General features: G+C 41.3%; 1 protein-coding gene across 3 annotated transcripts in view; it reads right to left on the bottom strand.

Annotated features, from left to right (window-relative positions):
- Positions 1–19,384, bottom strand: part of ATP9B (ATPase phospholipid transporting 9B (putative)) — a 167,810-nt gene that overhangs the window by 13,247 nt on the left and 135,179 nt on the right. For all 3 annotated transcript variants that reach the window (XM_055798406.1, XM_055798404.1, XM_055798405.1), the window contains 6 exons: positions 17,552–17,800; positions 7,616–7,777; positions 6,099–6,191; positions 4,847–4,930; positions 4,131–4,301; positions 1,225–1,323 (listed from right to left, as the gene is read on the bottom strand). In XM_055798406.1, coding sequence (XP_055654381.1) covers positions 1,225–1,323; positions 4,131–4,301; positions 4,847–4,930; positions 6,099–6,191; positions 7,616–7,777; positions 17,552–17,800 — 858 coding nt within the window. The remainder of the gene's footprint in view (positions 1–1,224; positions 1,324–4,130; positions 4,302–4,846; positions 4,931–6,098; positions 6,192–7,615; positions 7,778–17,551; positions 17,801–19,384) is intronic.

The raw sequence follows: 19,384 nt of genomic DNA, 5'->3' as shown, positions 1-19,384 counted from the left end.
GGAAGAGTATTAAAGCCAAAATACATCTTTTTGGGAAGCCAACGTAGTAAATAATTTGTTATTTATTAATTTATAACTAAAATAGAAGTGGTAAGTAAGAGTGCTTGTTATTTTCTTACCTTAATCCAGTAGTTATTTCTTTGTACCAAATATAGCCACACAAATAATTCTGTACAAATCCATTTTCTAACTAATTTTAAACTTTGCGCACTCTAAGTTAAAACAGTTTTATGCTGATCTCTTATTACCAGTTGAGGTAATGAAAATAAAAATCTCAGTCAACTAAACAGATTTTGTTCAGGAAGACTTAATTTGTGCTGTTACAACATGGAAAGGTCAACAAAAATTGATCTGAAGTTTTATCAGGAGCATTAATAATTTAATTGCAAATAGTAGTCTGCAGGGCCTAATTTGCCATTCTGATGCTTCAGAAGAAACTACATTTACATGTAAATTATATTCATATAATTATTTCTGTAGGTGCAAGTGGTTCATTTAGAACAAACACAGACATATTATGTCTGATCACACAGCATCAATCAGCCTCTGGAAAATCTATTTTTGTTTGGCTTCGGTAGAGTTGATGCTATGCAAATATAATCAAAATGTATACAAAAAGATACTCAGTTTACCTTTCTAACAATTATCTTAAACAGTTTGCTAATAAAATGCAAATATATATATAATGATATATAAAATAATTCAAATTTTATCACACAGATTTGCATTACAGCTATATAGAGGATGTTGGCATCACAGTTTAACTCAGGATTAATATTGCTTGAGTCTAAAAACTTCTATTAATGAAAGTGCTAGAAGCAGTAAGAGCCACATTCAGACAGCCTGCATTCCTCGATGCTCTTTCCCACGTCTCAGCACCTCACACAGACCCCTCTCCGTCATTACTGAGAGGTTCCTTACTATGCCTGTTCTGTAAATGAAGGGCATGAAACGCGTGTTGAAACCTGGGTCACCCCAGCGTGGCTACAAACATTTCTGTAGCGTATCAACAAACGCAGAAACAAGCACCCTTAAACAGACGCAATGCTCTGTAATTCTATGCCCGTGAAGAACAGCCAAAGGACTACTCTTTTGACCATGACTATGACCCTCAGTACAATAACCCATCAATTTTCAACGAGCAGCCAACTACTAATCAAATAAAGCAACATTATTATTAGCTGTCCTTTGATGAACCAATAAAAAAGTTGGAACTATACTTACAGGTCTGAAAATGTGGATATCTTGAGTCCTAGACACTAAGTGAGAACTTTTTGCAATGCAAGTTGCTGTCTCCAGTTTATCTCCTGTTAACATCCATATCTGCAAAATAACGTAAAAGTTTACTGCACTGGACATTAACGTGTCTGTTCTCCCAACCTCAATGACATGTCCCTCCAACCTTTTTCTGGTACCTTTTGGGATTAGATTACTAGAGAAAATACACCGATATGTGCACTTTTAACTAAAAGTAATGAGCAGTTTTTACTAAAAAAACCCTCAAAGCAGAAAAGAATTGTCTTTACTTCAGGCAGCTGGATTCCCCTTCCCTTCTCAGAAGGGCTCAATTTACATGGAAGACAAGGTGAAGCTCTGGGGAAACCCACCGGCACAGCCGAACAGCAGGGAAAGCGTAACAGCCTGTCCCCACAGCCCCGACGCTACCTTGAGCAACGCAGTGAGGGCGCAGGCAACGGCAAGAGAGAACGTGACGCGACCCAGCAGCCTGCCACGCTAGTGAAGGCCTGTCAGAAAGCAGCGGGCAAGTAACGGGCAGCAGATCCTGCAGGAAGGGCTACAGGGGGACCCTGCCCGCATGGAACTGGGATGGAGGCGTGACAGTTCCAGCAACAAGGCTGAGGATCCATCCATTCTTCCCTCAGCCCCTAAACACCAAGGCAGCTGAAGGACATCGGGATGAAATGCCATCAGCCCTAGACCAAACGGAACTGACCACAGAGGAAGAATGACTTAAGCTGCAAGAATTATTCCAGGATATTTATGATATTTACTAAGTTGCAAGTTACAATTTCATTAAATGGTAAGCCTCTGTCTCCCTCTTTTCCTGTACATCTCAGGTAAGATCCTTTCCATCAGTGTCCATGTGGGTCCATGAGTGGACAAGGCTCATGTTTTCTCATCATATCTCACTGAGTAATCTATCATTTTATCTATCTACAGCTACTACTGTATTTCAGCCTCCTATGTTGGTTGTAATTAAAGCCAGAATAGTTTTAATGCTCTGAAATCCTAGAAATAATCATTAAAACCCCCACAAAAATATAAACCAATGCTACCCCCCCCCCCCAAATAAAACCTCCAAAAAACAACCAGACCACCTAAAAATTGTCACACTGTTCTATACTTCGTTGTAGCAGGACATACCTAACAGTCAGAAGTGACCACACACAGAAAAAATATCAAGAGCAAATGTGAAAATACATATTAGTACTTCATATATAGTAAGCACTTCGCAGTAGTCACACTGTACTAAAAAGAAATTTGATGTCATCATAAGGCTTTAACTCATACACATATTTTTTCTAATTGTGCACACCACTGACTTACCAATTAATTCACCTGAAAGCCTTTGGGGAACAGGGGTTAATTAAAAACAGAGTAACAAAACAATAGACATGGGAAGCAGGCTCTAGGGATTCCCTAGTCCACCTTCCCTTGCTCAAAGCAGGGAGGGCTACAGCAGGCTGCTTAGGACCACATCGAGACAGTTTTGAACATCTCCACGGATGGCGACTCTGCAAGCTCTCTGGGAGACTTGCTCCAGTGTTTGAACACACCCACAGTACAAATCTGCTTCTTATGTTCAAGTGGAACTTCCTTTATTTCAAGTTTGCATCCATTGCCTCTTGTGCTCTCACTGGTCACTGCTGAGAAGACCCTGGGGCTCTGCCCTCTCTGCACCCTCCCTCCAGGTATTTATCGCCATTAATAAGATCCTGCTGAACTTCACCCTTTCTTCACTACTGTGGGTGGCCGCCAACTTTCAAATCCCTGACCAATTCCTCCTTGTTTGTTAGTTTGAAGACTGGTAAAGCATCTCTCCTTGTTGACTCCTCAATCACCTGTGTCAGGAAATTATTGTCATTGCACCCCAAAATCCTCCTGGTTTGCTTGTGCCCCCCCGTGCCGCCCTTCCAGCAGATGTCAGGGTGGTTGAAATCCAGCACAAAGACCGGCACGTGCAAATGTGCTTCTTCCCATTGTCTGAAGGCGGCCGCCTCTACTGCTTGACCAGGCAGTCTGTGGCAGACCCTCACCATGATGCTGTCCACATTGGTCTGCCCGCTAATTCTAACCCACAAGTTCTCAGCTGGCTCAGCATCTGTCCCCAGGCAGGGCTCCTGGCATTCACGTTCCTCCGTCACGGAAAGGGAGACCTCCCATGCTTGCTGCAAAGCAAAATAACTTGCCCTCCTTCTCTGGCTAATCCCCCTGTATCTGATTCATTTTAACAAAACAAAGTCAACACACCTTTTCTGTGCAGAATCTGACACTCTGCTTCAAGCAGAATTTATACAGCCTTGCCCACCCCCCTCAGATATTGCTCATATCTTCACTCCAAGCCCTCTCCCCAACAGATGTCTTGCTTCTACATGGGTGACTGACAGCTGCCCAGCACTGCCTGCCCGTGAGCAACCCACAGCACGAACTCCTGCACAAAGCTTGGGACGCTGTCCCTGCAGCATGACCCGAACCAGCTCCAAGGGCAGCTCCACACCCTGGTTCAAACAACTCACCTCCTGGTCCCTGCCAAGACTCCTCCTGCGTGCAGAGCCTGAAGACCTCGGTACTGTATGGATCTGCGCCACACTCACCTGGTGTCAGCTAGGACAGCGTGCTGCCGGCCGCCCGGGACAAACGACCGGGAGCCACACACGTACACCTGGCAGTCTCCCTACACAGTGAGCTTAAGATCAACGAAGCCTGCAGCAGCGCAGGGATCTCCACACAATGTCCCACTCGGTGCCACTAGCTGACGCCTGGAACGCGCTAGAGCCTGGCACATTTCCTACTTTGAATGAAGCTGCATATAGACAAGTGTAATTCATGTCTTGTTGAAAGAAGTTAATAAACAATAACCAGTTATGGAAGCAGCATGCATTTAGTACCTTTATTCCAGCATTTCTTAGCATCTCCAGAGTGGGTCTAACGTCTGCTTGCAGCTGATCTTCTACTCCAGTGAGGCACAGCAATTCCATTTCTCGCTCCAAACTCTCTACAACAGCAGCAACCTTCAGGTTTCTATCATGTATGCTTAACTTTGCCTGGTTGTAGCGGCTCTGTTTGCACAAACACAAAACTACTTAAGAGTTTGCTACGACTCATTAAGTATACATTCAGTCTACCAATCAGTTATAATCTGGATTCATTAGGCTACATGTTTGTCTTTAAGTATCTTTAATGAAGAACAAGATTAAAAGAGCAAGCTTTACTTTCCACCCAAGGTTACACACGTCCCTTCTGACAAACGCCCCCAAGAGAACGCCTTCTGAAGGGCTACCAAGAACCAGACACCGCAGCACTCAAGCAGCTCTGCCCTGCCTGTTGCGAACAAGCAGACTCTTTGGGTCACGCTGAAGCTCCAGGGCCAGCCTCACACCAGCTTCTGGGGACACTGTCCAGTCACCTTGAGCAGCAAGGCAGCACAGCTGCGAACAAGCACAAACGATGACAGAATCTTTCCTAGATTCTGTGCCAGACCTCAGCTATTGGTATTTTAAACACAAATCATCTTCTTTGCCACCTTAACAGAATAAAAACCAGAGGAATGTTCCCCCTGAAGTAACTAAATATGGTGAAGCACAAGATCGCTGTCCCTTCATACCTCAAAGTCTTGATACTGTTCTTCAGTCAGTGATTTCTTGGCCACAACCAGCGTACGCAGTCCTTCCCGTGCCATATTGCCACACTACATGGACCAAACCACAGAACAGTTATGCAAATATTTAACTGTATGTACACGTTTTACACCATGTGCTGACAGGGGACATCTCTGCCATTACTTCTGGGGTTTCTTTAGACTCTTAGATTAGTTGGGAGAAGCCACAAACAGAATAAAAAGGAACTACACGTCAGGTCCCCCAAACGAAGCAGGATGCTACTGGTAAGCCATTAGATTTCCTCTTCTAGCTTACATAAAATCTCTTTTAGGTTGATGCTTTAAAATAAAACAAAACTATTTTTGAGGCATGTAACAGAACTGCATTTTCTTTTTCCACTGAACATACCTCGTAGCAGAAAAATATCTACACATTAAAAAAAGCCATGGAATAGCACGTCTTAATGAAAAACAAGGCTGTCCAGTGCAAAACACTTATTGATTTGACCTCATAAAGCTAAATAAATTAAACAAGTATCTTACAATTAATTGTGCATCATTATCGCCAAAAGTAATTTTTATGACATTTTGCTAGGTCTTGAGGGAGTTTAATTTATTCATGTCCCAGAATAAATCAAACTGCCCTGCAGCAGATATTGATTCATATTGCCAATACCATTATGAACATACATGGTGTAATCATTGTATTAACATATTGTCTGTATGTAGGGTCAAAATAAGATGATTGCCAGTACCAACTAGAGCCACACAGTGAAAAATACTAATCAGCTTTGAAATTCAGTCACTAGCTATTTTATATTAAGTTTAATAAATATGGCAAAAAAACCTATTTCCATTTGGCTGCAACCCTTATTAAACGTCACAATTCATCATCATACCTCACTGCAGAATTTGATAAAACAAGGGCATTCCAGGTTAAATAGGTTTATAGGAGAAAACTTCTCAGTAGTCATTAGGTTTTATCTGAAAGGTCAGTGAAAACCAACTTTCCTTGCTTTAAGCAGGACCGTGTTCTGCTGTGACTACCGCCTTCGCTTTTCCTGTAGGTTATTCAAGAACTGGAAATGTTTCTAATCCCTTAAAATCCATTCAGGATATATCTAACAACTTCAAAACCTATTACGCATTGGCACAGGTTCTCCTTTAAACCTATTCCAATAATACCTGGTGTTTTGATTTTGAATTTTTAGTTCTTACAGAATTTTATTTTTTTTTAAATTTTCATTTTGTTTCTTACCTCTTCTTCTAGCCAATCATTGTACTGTACAATAGTGGACATTGCAACATCTGCACCCTTCATATAGAATGTAATTTCTCCTGAAGATTCATCCTAAGGTTTTACAAAAGAAATAGAGGAAAAAAAAAATCTGTTTATACAGTCAAAACCGTTACCTACCAATAACCTAATTGTCTTCTGAAGTAGCCAATGATTTATCATTTATAAAATGTGAAGTACCCTACCAAAAGGTGGGTAAGTTTCATTCGTTGATGTTACTACTTCCAATGACATCTCTCATTCCATCAAGATGCGTATTACCTACTTTCTCATATAAGAGGATCAGTTCTAACTGAAATCGATGTAACAGACTCTCAGCATCCCTAAATTGCCCATCTACATTTTAACACACTCCCTCTAACTACTATTTTGTTTCTTTGGTCGCACATACTATCTAACCCACAATGGAAAGTTTACTCTGTATCTTTGAAATACCCAAGTAATTAAAAATTCACAAGTAACTTAGCATAAATGCTTCTTACAGATGTTTTAATGATGAAACATTGGTTGCACATTCAGAGAACTCACACGCAGGCAAATGTAATCCACACTGGGAGTTTCTGAGGTACGGTCTGTCGCAGAAGATGGGTCAGTGTGATGTGCAACCTTCTTAGAGAACCTCTGGGCGCACAAGCGTTACACAAGCAGGCTCTCGCGGCCAGCCTCACCTAACACACAACCACAGCACCCTCGCCGATGGCTGACAGCATGCCTGGCTTGTCATCGCGGGCAAACAAAACACGGGATGATTTCCCACCTATTTAACTGGGACTTGGCACTGACCCAATCATCCATCAGCATCGGCTGAGGCTGCTCTCCTACAGGGTCTGATTTTAGGTAGGGAGAAGATAGGATGTAGTGTGGATGGCTTAACATTTGCAGGGGTTTAAACCTCCCTTTGAGCATAGTGGTGTGGCTTGTCTGAGGTTTTCATGATCACGACTATGCTCCCAACCGGGCACCTAGGAGACAACTAAGCACGTGCCTTGTAAATCTCAGACCCTGTGGGTTGTCTGTGTATGCACACCAGTTCCGACAGCAGCACTGAAAAGCAGCAGCAACAGTACAGAAAGACGCCAGCTACTACTGTAAGACATTTCAGCCATTAATTTATCCCTCGAGGAGGCAACATATTTTGTATGAAGGAAACAAAGGGAAAATTACAACCAAAGTCTTAAAGGCGATTCACAGCATCACAGAGGCTACACATAAAGTACTGAAATGAACATCTTCCCATGTTAAGAGAAGAGTTTCTCCTTTACAAAGCTCTCTGCAACACCAGGTCAGCCTGAGTTTTCTACAACTGCTTGCCTAGTATTTCATGTGCACCTCTGTCAAAGGTGCATTTTCCATTTGAAAATCTTGTGAAACGCATACCCCAAAGGATCACGTTTCTATTAAGCTTTATAAAAAAAAAAAATCCAGTCAAAATATTTTGTGAGAAATAGAAATCAACACCCAGAACATCCCCAAATTACCCTAACTATGATCCCCATGCGCTTGCTCTCAGAAGTGAAGGGAAAGATCTGCAGAATATAGTACGTCAGAATGTGTCCGCCGGGGGTCTTCAGCTGCATTGACGTCAAATCTCTGTTAACCAGAGTAAGACCCACGCTCTCTGTCCACTGCACCAGAGCCACCTAAAGAAAAAAAGAAAGAGACACACACTTCAGTGTGAAACATCTATTATACTCTCACATAAACTAGGCTAAAGCCAAACAACTGTTGCCTGGGTAAAAGTATTAACTCTTCCAAGAATCTAGGAAAAAAACATGTGAGCAGCAGTAGAGTGAGTACCAAATCTTAATACATCGAATGAGTAAATTCAGAAGCTTCAGAAAGCTTACTGAAATTCTTATGAAGAATATAAAAACTTATTTGAACTCGTTCCTGCAAGTGAGATATTTAGAATGTATTGTTCAGAAGTAACAGTACTAATAAAAAAAAAACCCAAACATATATTCAATTATACTTAAAGGATAACCAGCAGAAATTACGCAAACCCAGAATATGATTTCTGTACCAACGACACTGCTAAGTAAGAGATTTTGGAAGTATTTCCATAGAAAACCTTTCATTAGATCTACAATTCCACGCAAGTTGAGACACTGTAATATGTAGTAAACAGATAAGAAAAGAATCTTATTTTTAGCTTACTTTGTTCACTTGCAGCATTTTATTTGGTTTCAACAATAACATGAGTTCTTACTGCATCAGATGAGATGGAAACCAAGTTCACAATTCTGCATCCCACAAATGTGCCTATGAAAGCCCCTTGTACAAACCCAGAAATGCTGCATCACACAATCATCACTGTTAGCTACCACTCAGTGGCATCTTAAATGCATACATTAGAGATTTGCCTTTTTTTTTTTTAATTTTGTTGCTTTAAAGTGCGTGATGTCTAGCTTCTACTTTCTTCTACGTTATGCTTTAAATAACACACTAGGTATTTTTCTATCACCACCCCTGTGTGGTTTATTCCTTCAAAAAATTAATACTTCAGGAAAACTGCTTTACTGTTACTTTACATACAAGCCATATTCCGTATCTGAATAGGAAATTTCCGATTAAAAAAATAAAATAATTCCCCTCCTCAGTTCTGTTTTTATTTTTCCAAATGATAATAATTTGGAAACCAGATTCTTAAGTGACTAGAAAGGTAATTATATTGAAGTTCACATGATTTTCATGGAACCTGCCTCTGCTCTTAATCTCAAGTAAGATGGAAAAATAAAAATCAAGCAGTCTGACACAAGACATGCAAGTACTAAAATCCTTAGATAAGTTCAACTGACATGGTGACTAACGCTCACAATGAATTCCACCCAAGGCAAGTAAATCACTGTAGCTTCTACAAAAATTTAAAACTGGGGAAAAAATATATTTGTGTGAACCCCGAAGAAACCCTAGTAGTGCCATCTGTGTAGGCATCACCAAACAAATACAGTGAGATGCAGTTACAGAAGAGAAAAGAACACACTCTGAAAAGCACCATTTTAAAAATCTTGAAAATCACAGGAAGTCTTTTTAGAAACTTTTCTTCTTCAATAAAAGTACCATACAAGCTGTAAATGATCCAATACTCCCAAGGTTAATTTTCAATTTTCACAGTGAAAGGTTACTATTACATTCTGACCTGTAAATTGCATCTTTCTACTAACACCCTATCATCTGATTTGCGTCCCTTTGCAGCTAGAACTTAAATGTTCCATATTTGGTGAGTCACATCTGTTTATTATTTCGTTTATGCTTGGCTTCAGCTACCATTTGCATTAGCATTCTGCAGCACAGTCATTTTGGATTCTTATACCTGGCCTGCGTTTTGGTTTTTTTTTTTACTTTTAAACTGATCAGTGCATACACCACAGCAGAAACAGTCAATAAGGCTCAAGAGGCAAACAGATGCCCAAGAGCAACTGAACAGACTCGTGAGCGAGGCATTACATTTGCCTCTCGTTACTCAGAACGAAGTCAGAGCAGCCAGACCTTAACAGCATCCCCGTAACACAGCCAGACCTACCCACCAAACACCTGAGGCTTTTAGAATATACAAATTAAAGAAAAATACAACAGCAAACAATAAAATGTATGTCACAAACAGCATTAAAATCGAAATTATCAATCTTAAATAAATACACACTGAATGGTTGGCTACACAGGGCTTGGGGAGAGGCTTCCTGAGTAACTCTCCCCTCCTGAGGTTTCCCCTGTACGAGCACCGTCCCTGCAGCACCTTGCTGACACCCTACCTCAGAACAGGGTGGCGATCTGCTGTGCCCACACCAAAACCCCAGGGAAGTGCAGTGGCCGTGGCCTCTGCAGAGCCTGACACATGGATGGAGTCAGATATGGCAATCAGAGGTGGGACAGGCACAAAAGTCTCGCTGGTGATGCTACCATTTTGCTTTAAAAATAATCCATTCTAATGGTAAAATTTATTTGCTGATAACCATTAATTTCTTTGTGCACACAGATGAAATGCATGAAGTTTCCTGAATCCAGGGGAGGGACTTCTCTGAGCATCCTGTGGATCCTCCTGGCCTACCACCCGGCTCCCCGCGTGGCAGAAGGACCTTGGTGGGCACAGGGCCCTCCTGCTGCTGCAGCACCCGCCGCCCGCCCGGCGTTCCTGGGGGGAGCGCTGGCAGGGGCTGAGAGCTGCCGTGGTTCCCGGCTTGCCCACTGTCCTCCTCACCGGCAGCGACCCTAAGGGTGAAGGCAGCCACCCACCCCTCGGTGGCAGGGCCAAAGGAGCAACTTCCATGTCAGCAGCGAAGCAAGGACGCATGTTACGGAACAGGAAGGCAACAGATGTGGCAAAAGCTGCCAAGAAACACCTCATTTAGTGCCTCTTACCCCAGTTACTTCAGATGTCCCCAAGCCTCTCTCAGCCCAGGCCACCCCCCTCGGACCTGCACAGCTCACAGCCCCGGCACCCAGCTCTGCCCCTGCCACAGGCTCCCACACTCAGCCCCAGAGACCCCGCCGGGACACCCTCAGCTCCAGCAGCAGCCGTGTCACCCACTGCACAGCCTCCAGCAGCACCAGCTTGGGCACTGGGAGCAGCTTCTCCAGGCAGGTGGAGCATGGCAGCGCTCCATACCAATCCCACGTTTTGGGGACATAATCACCCTGTTTGTTTAGAAATGCTCATTTATGGAACTACATCAGAGTAAAATTTTGTTCCATTTATGGAACAAAATAAATATCTTGGGTAGTTTCTAGAAAGTTCCATAAAGTATATGAGGTTGTTAAGTGACAATGATGCAGTTACCTATTTCAGCTGTCACAGAACCCAAGTCCATGACAGTCAGGAAAATGAACAGTTAAGGACTTTGCAAATCCTGTATCAAGGACAGGAAAAACCCTAAACCGCTGTTCCTGCTGTGGATTCAGAACTACATATTTAATTAGAACACGAGACTGAATTTAACCTAAAATAAATACTAATCAACAGTTTTAAAAAAAAATTAGAAAACATGTAAACTGATAGGCCACAAAACCCTTGGTATATTTAATTTTATTATTAAATAATTACATTCTAAACGATTTTTTTTCCAACTATGGTGCCAACATTTTTTTTTAAGGGAAAAAATCTCTTCTACAATAAGTTCTATTAGCCTATGACTCCCATTTAATAACCCCAATGAAAATAATTATGCGGCAGAAAACGCTACAAATATCTATGCACAAAAGTCAATAGTCAAAATTAATTAGACATGCAAGATGAAACAGGTCCTCCATAGCAAACAGTTAGAGGAACGGCCATATCTTTAGCTACTTTCAGCTCTGAGGATGACGAGCCAAGGGCCTGCCTGCCCCTCGCCTCACAGGGCTGCTGCTCTGGGAGCGGCGGGGAGGGCGGAGGGCTGTGGGCCACCGGCACCGCGGGGCTGCTCCTCACGCAGCTCAGTGCCCGGCCCTGAACCCTCCCGACCCTCCCCCGGGAGCCGGGTAACTTACACAAGGGAGGGCACTCTCACTCTCTCTCAGATTTGGTCCACTTACGGAACAAAACAAATACCTTGGGTAGTTTCTAGAAAGTTTCTCAGATTAACATCTTCCTCCGCTTCCCCTGGGCCGACATGAAACACCACTTACCACCCAGCCTGCCTCGCCAACTTTCAGTCTGGGGAACTGCAACACCAAGTCCCTTTGCTCTGTGGAAAACATCACCACCTCTAGTCACCTGTCACCTCAGGAGCATGAGGGCACAAAGAAGTCCCAGTTAAATAAAACCTGATGTGGTCACTTGAAAAAAAACCAAACCAACCAACTCGCCTTGCCTCTGGGCACACAGGGGTTATAAATCCAAAAAGTGAGGTATCTGAAGCACCCTGCCGAATCCTGAAGATCTTCAGTTACTGGATCCATCCTGAAAGGCTGTTACTGCTTGGCAGAAGGCCAAAAAAAATGCCCTAAGGCTGTTCTTGCTTGCTTTAGATACTACATCAGTCAGGACTGGAACATACAAACCATCATCACACCCTTTCAGTTCTAGGCTGTTTAGAACTTAGGTGGTCTTTGGAACCTAACCCACTAATTTTGTTGGTTTTTTTTATAATAAGAGTATTTTGAGAGAGAAAGCAGAACTGGGAAAAAAACCCAACCTGAACAACCAACAATGAACCTCACTCTTAGCTTGGGTAAAATGGAACGAGAAATTGGATATTCACTTGACTCAAACACAAATTTTATCAACCAAGAATGAATAGCATTGTGTTACTATGAACCAGCACGCAAAGCCCTATTTAGGCTGAAGCTGCCACGTCCCTGTGTGCCCCCTCCTCCCCAGGGCCTTACTCCGCTGCGTGCAAGGCCACCAAACCACGCGTGAGCTGCGATGGAGGAACAGCTCCAGGAAGCCTCCGAGGATGCTGCTGCTTTCACCCAGCTCTCATGCTTGGTCCCGGAAGAGCTTGCGCTGCGCTGAGGCTCCGCTGCGGCTGCATGTGGCCGCAGACCCACAGCTCCTGCCCTCGGACCTGCCACGTGGCCACAAACTTTCCTTTTGGTTCCCAGACCACGGCTAACACTGGTTACTGACTCGGGACCTGATCCTCACTTAAGGGTTTGGCTTCTTGGCTTGAATTCAGATGTGCCTCACCACCACAGCCCTGTACAACAATCCGTACTTGACTGTCTCTGGTTTCCATCATGGGACGTGCTCATTTCACCTTGCTTGGCTATCGTGGGGCTGCGCACCTCATCTTGGGGGCCACCGCCTGTAGCAGCTTGGCTACCATGCCCAGCTCCTGGCACCTCTTGCCTTGTGGGCCACTGCTGCTTCTGAGCAGAAACATCTAACTGCTCGATATTACCAAGTGTTGCTCAGAACAGTTTATGACCAACTAATTGTCACTTTCAACAGACAATATTCCCTTTGGAACCAACGCCAGTTTAAGACAAAGACCCACTGCCTTGCGGCTGGTGCTGGCAGCTCTCCACGCCATCCAGCAGCCTGGGAGCTCCCCCAGTTGTGTGACAGCCTTTCTGGAGCCATGCAACGAACCTGACCCACTTAAACTGAAAAACATGCCATAAAAATAAAGGTCTGATGGTTTGGGCATATATGAGGGAGCGATTGGTAGGGTGAGAAAGGAGGACTAGGGATGGACATTTTGTAAGCTAGTTTTGCTGTCTAGAGGAATTTTCATGTCAGCAACCTTCATTTGCTTCAGAGTATTTAAGAGCATCTTCACTTCAGACAACAGGATCCACTTGCAAAACAATGTTGCCTTGTATACGCAGAGGTTACATGCGTGGTAATTTGAAGTTAAGGCCACTGGTTTGGGAACAGGGAAGAAGCAGTGACACTTCTTTTTCCCACTGCTTGAGTGTTCCCAACACTTTCCGTTTGGATTGTTCAACAACTCACGCGTGTTTCCAATCAGCACTGGCGCGTTAATATTTATAAACAATGATTTGATAACTACATTTGCAGTCCATCCCTTTTCGTTGAGAAGCTTCATAATTATAATAAAATTATTAACTTAAAAATACAGCTTGATCATGTGAAAAAACTGCCGATCAATATTCAAGACAAGCTATGGAGTAGTTATTCTTTGTGGGTCTCGAAGGTCATGAAAGTGATGGTTTTATGCTACTGAGTGATTTGCTTTTCACAATACATTGACAAAACAACACAATTAGTCTTGCTTCAATAAGTACACACAATAAAATGAATTAAACAATACAACATGTCTCATACATTACAGCTTCACTTTTGTAAACACAAAAGCAGCTTCACTAAGGGCATATCATTTCCCTGTCTGTTTTTAAATGACTGGCTTTGTATCCTTGTAATTAATTTTAGCAACTCTGTTGTCTCTGGACAGAAACGTTGGAATTAAATAACTGACCACACTGTAAGGCTGTATTTAAATATTCAAAATCCTGGAATTAGAAATGCTTGAGAATATAACAGTGCAGGACAAAGCATAACCAATAAATGGCTGGTTTATGAGATTAAGCAGTCATTAAAAATCATGACTTATCAACCTTTTCTGACCAAGGGGAGCAAAGGTCTTTGAAGGCTCCTGTTCATAGCATGCCCCTGAATTGCTTTGCTCCGTGACCTCTGAACTCCACTGCTTTACCTATTTAGCTTATATCCTTTTATGACTGTTCATTACATTAAGGTAGCTGGCTCTCTGCAGATGAGCCGAAGCCACCCCTACAATGGCTAAGTAGGAGCAGTTCCCATTTTTTTCAGTGAGTTGTCAGTGGATGGTTATTGTTTGCTATGCTACAGCTGTAGAGGACAAGTGACAGACAAATGAAACTTTCCACTCTTTCAGAGAAAATGAAATATTGATCACTTATCATAAGAAACAAAGAGCCTGGCATAAGCAGGGCTTACATTATGAATACAAAATCAGTTACTTATCTTGGGTTACTCTAACAATAGATAAATACATCTTTTATGATGAATGTACCTACTTCTAAATGTGCATACCTTGTTATGGTTATATTTTATCTGTATATGGATGCACACAGACACACAAAGATGTAAAGAATTCCAAATGAATTCCTCAAGTCAATTCATGAAGTGTACAGTGTGTCAGCGTATTACTGAACCGCTTCTTACACCTTCCTACATGGAAGAATAGTTCATACTTACACACTGTTCTCTGCTGCACGCTACGGTGGTATCATGCAATATTATATAATGCAACAGACACTGTGCAAACAACATCATCTTTCGAAAGACTGCAATGAAGCCAGATCCATAAACAAAATCTAAGAGAACAGAGTTGTAATGTTGAGAAAGTACAATGCATAAAACTGGTTAAGTCTATTAAATGATAATGTTGCTTATTAACCAAATATGTTGTGATAGGTCAGTGCTGAGGTTAAACAGAAAACATCAATTGAACCATTTCCCTAAATAAAGCTCCAGGGTGCAATATTCAAAGCACTTTATTCAATAAAAAATGCTTTTAAAATGGTACTTTGGTGATTGGGAAACATTGGCATCATCCGTCAACCTAACTGCAGGAAAGTTCAATAAGCTAAATAATGAACCATTTACATTATTTTCCTTAGGCTCCAGTGATTTGCAAACATTGCATCAATAGAACTCTTTAAAAAATTATGATAAAGGCCTGCTAGTCTTTCAACTCTTAGGCTTTTTGCTGTCATGCTGCAATTTTTATGCTGTTTAAATGTTCTTTGTAGCTTGATCTTTTTATAAGACTCCATTTAGCACCAATTTCTCATTATATTAAAGCATATTTGTTCAATATGATAATGTTATTAGTGTTTCAAGCATTATCTTCAAGAAAGGAAAAGGAAATTTAGTGCTGTCTGTTCTAAAATGTAAGTTTTTCATTTCACTGTCAAATTGCTGGAATCTGTGAGTCAAAATGTTTAAAAAAAACCCCCATAATTAAAAGGATACCTGTGCTTTCTCTCCCTTGAAGCACCAACCGTTTCTTTTTTGCCAATTTCCTCTTCTACTTCCCTTTCCACCCCTTCCAGATCTGTCCTATCAGCACTTTATCAACTTTCCTCTTTCCAAGGTCAAATCCCCTACTGTCTTCCCAGGGCACCAACTGCACAATCCTCAAGTCTTACAGCTGTTTCCTTCAGCAAACATGGGGGGAAAGCTGGTCTTTATGATAATATTGTCAGGTTCCAAACAACTGAATGAATACACAAAACCCCACAGGGAGAGAAGAGCAAGTGGGAGAAAACCCCTCACATAGTCTCTCTCAATTGCACGTCTCTCCACCTGATTTATAGTAATAACTCTGGCTGTCAAAGCAGAATGTTTGCTTAATCCATAGTTGTCATCATATCTTCATAGGCAGATACTCGCTCATGCAGTCTTTCCATTATATCAGTAATACCTCACCAGCTCGTTACACTGATCTCTTTAGCGAATATGAATACATGCACATATGAAAATCAGTACACATGTGCATAGCACAAGTCAAACGTCATACAACTACACTAACAAACTGTTATTTCCAGTGTTTGTCTGCATAAACAAGTGCACTTCCAGCATCCTTGATTCCTAATGCAGGCCACTCCACACCATGTACCACTGCATACAGCATCATGGACTATTAATTTTAACCAAAGAGCAGCATCTCAAGTCCTGCCTAAAGTTTATTTTTAAAAAAACCAACATTCTGACTGCCACTTTCTAATCACTGAGAACCAGATTATGAACTGTGTTTATAGCATCTGAAATATATGTAATGCCTGCTGGTTCGGGACTGCATGAAGACAGACTTGATTTTATTTCTTGCATTCCTAAAAACACTTGCTATAGACCTGTTTGTTACTTTTAGCAATTACAGCTTGCTGTTGGAATTGCTAAAGTTTTGTTAGTATTACATATGGTGATACATTAGACATGCAAACCAAATGTATATTAATAACAGGCCATGCTGTGGCAAGATGAGGTTTCTGGAAGAAATACTACCTTGTACCAGATCAACTTGTATAGCTAGAGAAATACACAGGGTTTCAGATACACACTCCCTTTTGATTACAACTCAGGTACCTTGGCTACACCACTAACAGTCCACCCCAGCTTCAGACACTACTAGGGTTCCTTTAAAACAAAGATTCCCCTCAACGTGCTCACTTTCAGAGGCAAACTAACCTCAAAATACTCTATTTCTTTATTTTACTATATCAAGTACATACATGTTTTTATAAAGTTCTTTTTTATGCTTACTGTGCAGTATCTTGGAACTTGAGCTTTGCCCCTTTCTTCTAGTATCTTTTTAGATTGAATTTTAGGCAATCAATTTAAGCCCCAAAACAGGATTATTTGGAACAATAGCTCAAAACCACTGAAAGCAATGGGATTTGTTTAAAATCTGGATTTCAATGGAAGTCAAATGCATGTTTTTATTAAAAAGGGGTTTTCAATGTGTTACACTTGATGCAGTTTTGACTAAACCATGAAGATGATGAAGCTGCCTCAGGTTTGATGCTCAAAAGCTTTTTTACAGGAGTATTTGAGGTGGTGGTTTTTTTCTCCTTCCTGTTAAGAATCTATACATTCAACTAACTTGTAGTGTCTCTAGCTACTGTACCTGTCTACCCATCACTCAGCAGCTTCATACTCCCTTCTGCATGTATATGCTATGATTCATACAGGGATTAATGTTTTGAGAATACACCTAATAACTTTAATTGCAACACTCAACACAGTATTGATCCCAAAGCACTGACTTCACAGACCTTTTAGTCAAATAATTGAAAACACGTTTATGTAACAAAGAAACACCAGACCTTTCCTACAGCTGTAGAGGAAATAAAAACAGATTACTGTTAATTCTAGAAAAATCCCAGGCCAAAACACTCTTCTTTCGCATTTCTACCCTTTTTAACTTAGTTTACCCTGTTCTTTATCAGATATGAATATTTTTTCACCCTTGCATACTAACCTCATCGGGGCTGGAAGCCTGGTAAGTTCGATTTTCATCACTGAAGTCCTGATCCACCTCTGCATACTCTGTTTCTGCAGACACGCCAGCCCGGGACTCATACACCGGCGTCACGTTGTGGCACAGCGCAATGGCCTTCACCGCTTCATGTATCCGACTGCTGACGCTCTTGCGGACTTTGGGCGCAGCCGACTGCGCTTTCCTGGATGGTGTTGAACTCGTACTGTTCCCACTGTTTTGAGAGTGCACCTTTAAGACCCAACACAATGAATAGTAAATCAGAATTCAATAATAGAAACAAAACAGGAATACTAATATATATATCCAATTGTTCCCCTTACAAAGGTTGATAAATGATAAGGATAGTAACCATTTATTTAGGTAACCTACTGTCAACCTCTTCAGATTGTGATTCATAAAACCTCTCATCTACTTTTATGTAGAACTGATATGTAATCGTGGGTTCATCACCTTGCATTTGTAGCTGAATTTCAGTAATGGAGCCTGCAGACAGTTTAAAAATGTGAAATGCGAGCAAGGATGTGGTAAAAGGGGTGAACAGGCTGACCAGAGCTCTCTGCAGAACCCCATGCTTCCTTCACTTCAGTGTGCCTTTTTGAGTGATCCATCACCATAGTCCTTCAATGTCCTTTACATCCTATGAACTGTTTTTTTCAAAAGTATTTAAGCCAGCAACCAATTGCATGAGTTCAGAAACACCTAAAAAAAATTGCAACAGTGGTGTTTTGTTGCAGTTCTAAAGAACTCTTTGTCACTTGTATATATTCAGAGATTGCAAACTCCAATGCTGTTAAACTGAAAAAAAGCCCTCCCACCTTTTCTTTTAAATCTTCACCTAAATCTCTGTATTTTAAAGACCACCACATGGGCAATGAACAAAAGAACAAAAGCAAGTGTTGTTTTTAAGTATAAATGTTAGAAGGCATTGAAATACAAACACTGCTGATTTATAACTGACACAATTTCTATATTATTTGTGAACTAATGCAGTTTGTATGTGTTTTCTGCAGGCCGAAATTTGTTGTCCTTACAAGACTGCAATAATCTAATAAAATAATCATGCAATATAATAGTTAGACACATGTTTGAAGATCACATCACTGCTGCATAAACATGAAACTAGCTATTTTAAGTTATCCTTCAGAAAAGCACATGACTGATTTTTTTAAGAAAAAGTTCTGTATGTTCATAATTACTTGAAAATAAGCGGGTTTGTGGTTCTGGTTTTTTGGGGGGGTTATTTTTTGTTTGTTTGTTTTGGGGTTTACTGGTTTTTTGGTTTGGGGGTTTTGTTTGGTTTTGGTTTTGTTTTTTTGAAGTCAGCACATTAAATATATCAGCAGTACTACCAAAGGCTCTTCTGTTCACTCCAGGGTAACTCAGAAAACCTCTTCAGAAACCACGCTTTTTTCCTCCTGACTGCAATCTGCTGAACCGTGAACATTCTGCCCATCAAATTACAGTGTTGTCTAATAAAGGGTTTAACTTTCTGCTCATCTGGCACTGCTTTTCAGCTACTGCTTTAAACCTCTGCATTTGCATTCTGCTAACACTGATGCCATTACAGCCGCAAATAAATTAAGCTGATTTACTCCTTCTGAATTATGTTATGTTTATTGATGCTTGTATAATTTAATTTCACACAAATTCCATTAAAGATTATGCCCTCTATCACAAAATGCTTCCAGTGGGGAAATATAATCAGGTTATAATAGATCTGTGTGTTACATTAAGATGACAATAGTCTAGTAGGTCCACTGTAATAATAAAACAGAACACAAACAAGGGATAAAATCAATGTCACACAAGAAC

The sequence above is a fragment of the Falco peregrinus genome, chromosome 3 (assembly GCF_023634155.1).
Source record: "Falco peregrinus isolate bFalPer1 chromosome 3, bFalPer1.pri, whole genome shotgun sequence".
NCBI lineage: Eukaryota > Metazoa > Chordata > Aves > Falconiformes > Falconidae > Falco > Falco peregrinus.
This window is presented reverse-complemented; position numbering and strand designations above follow the sequence as displayed.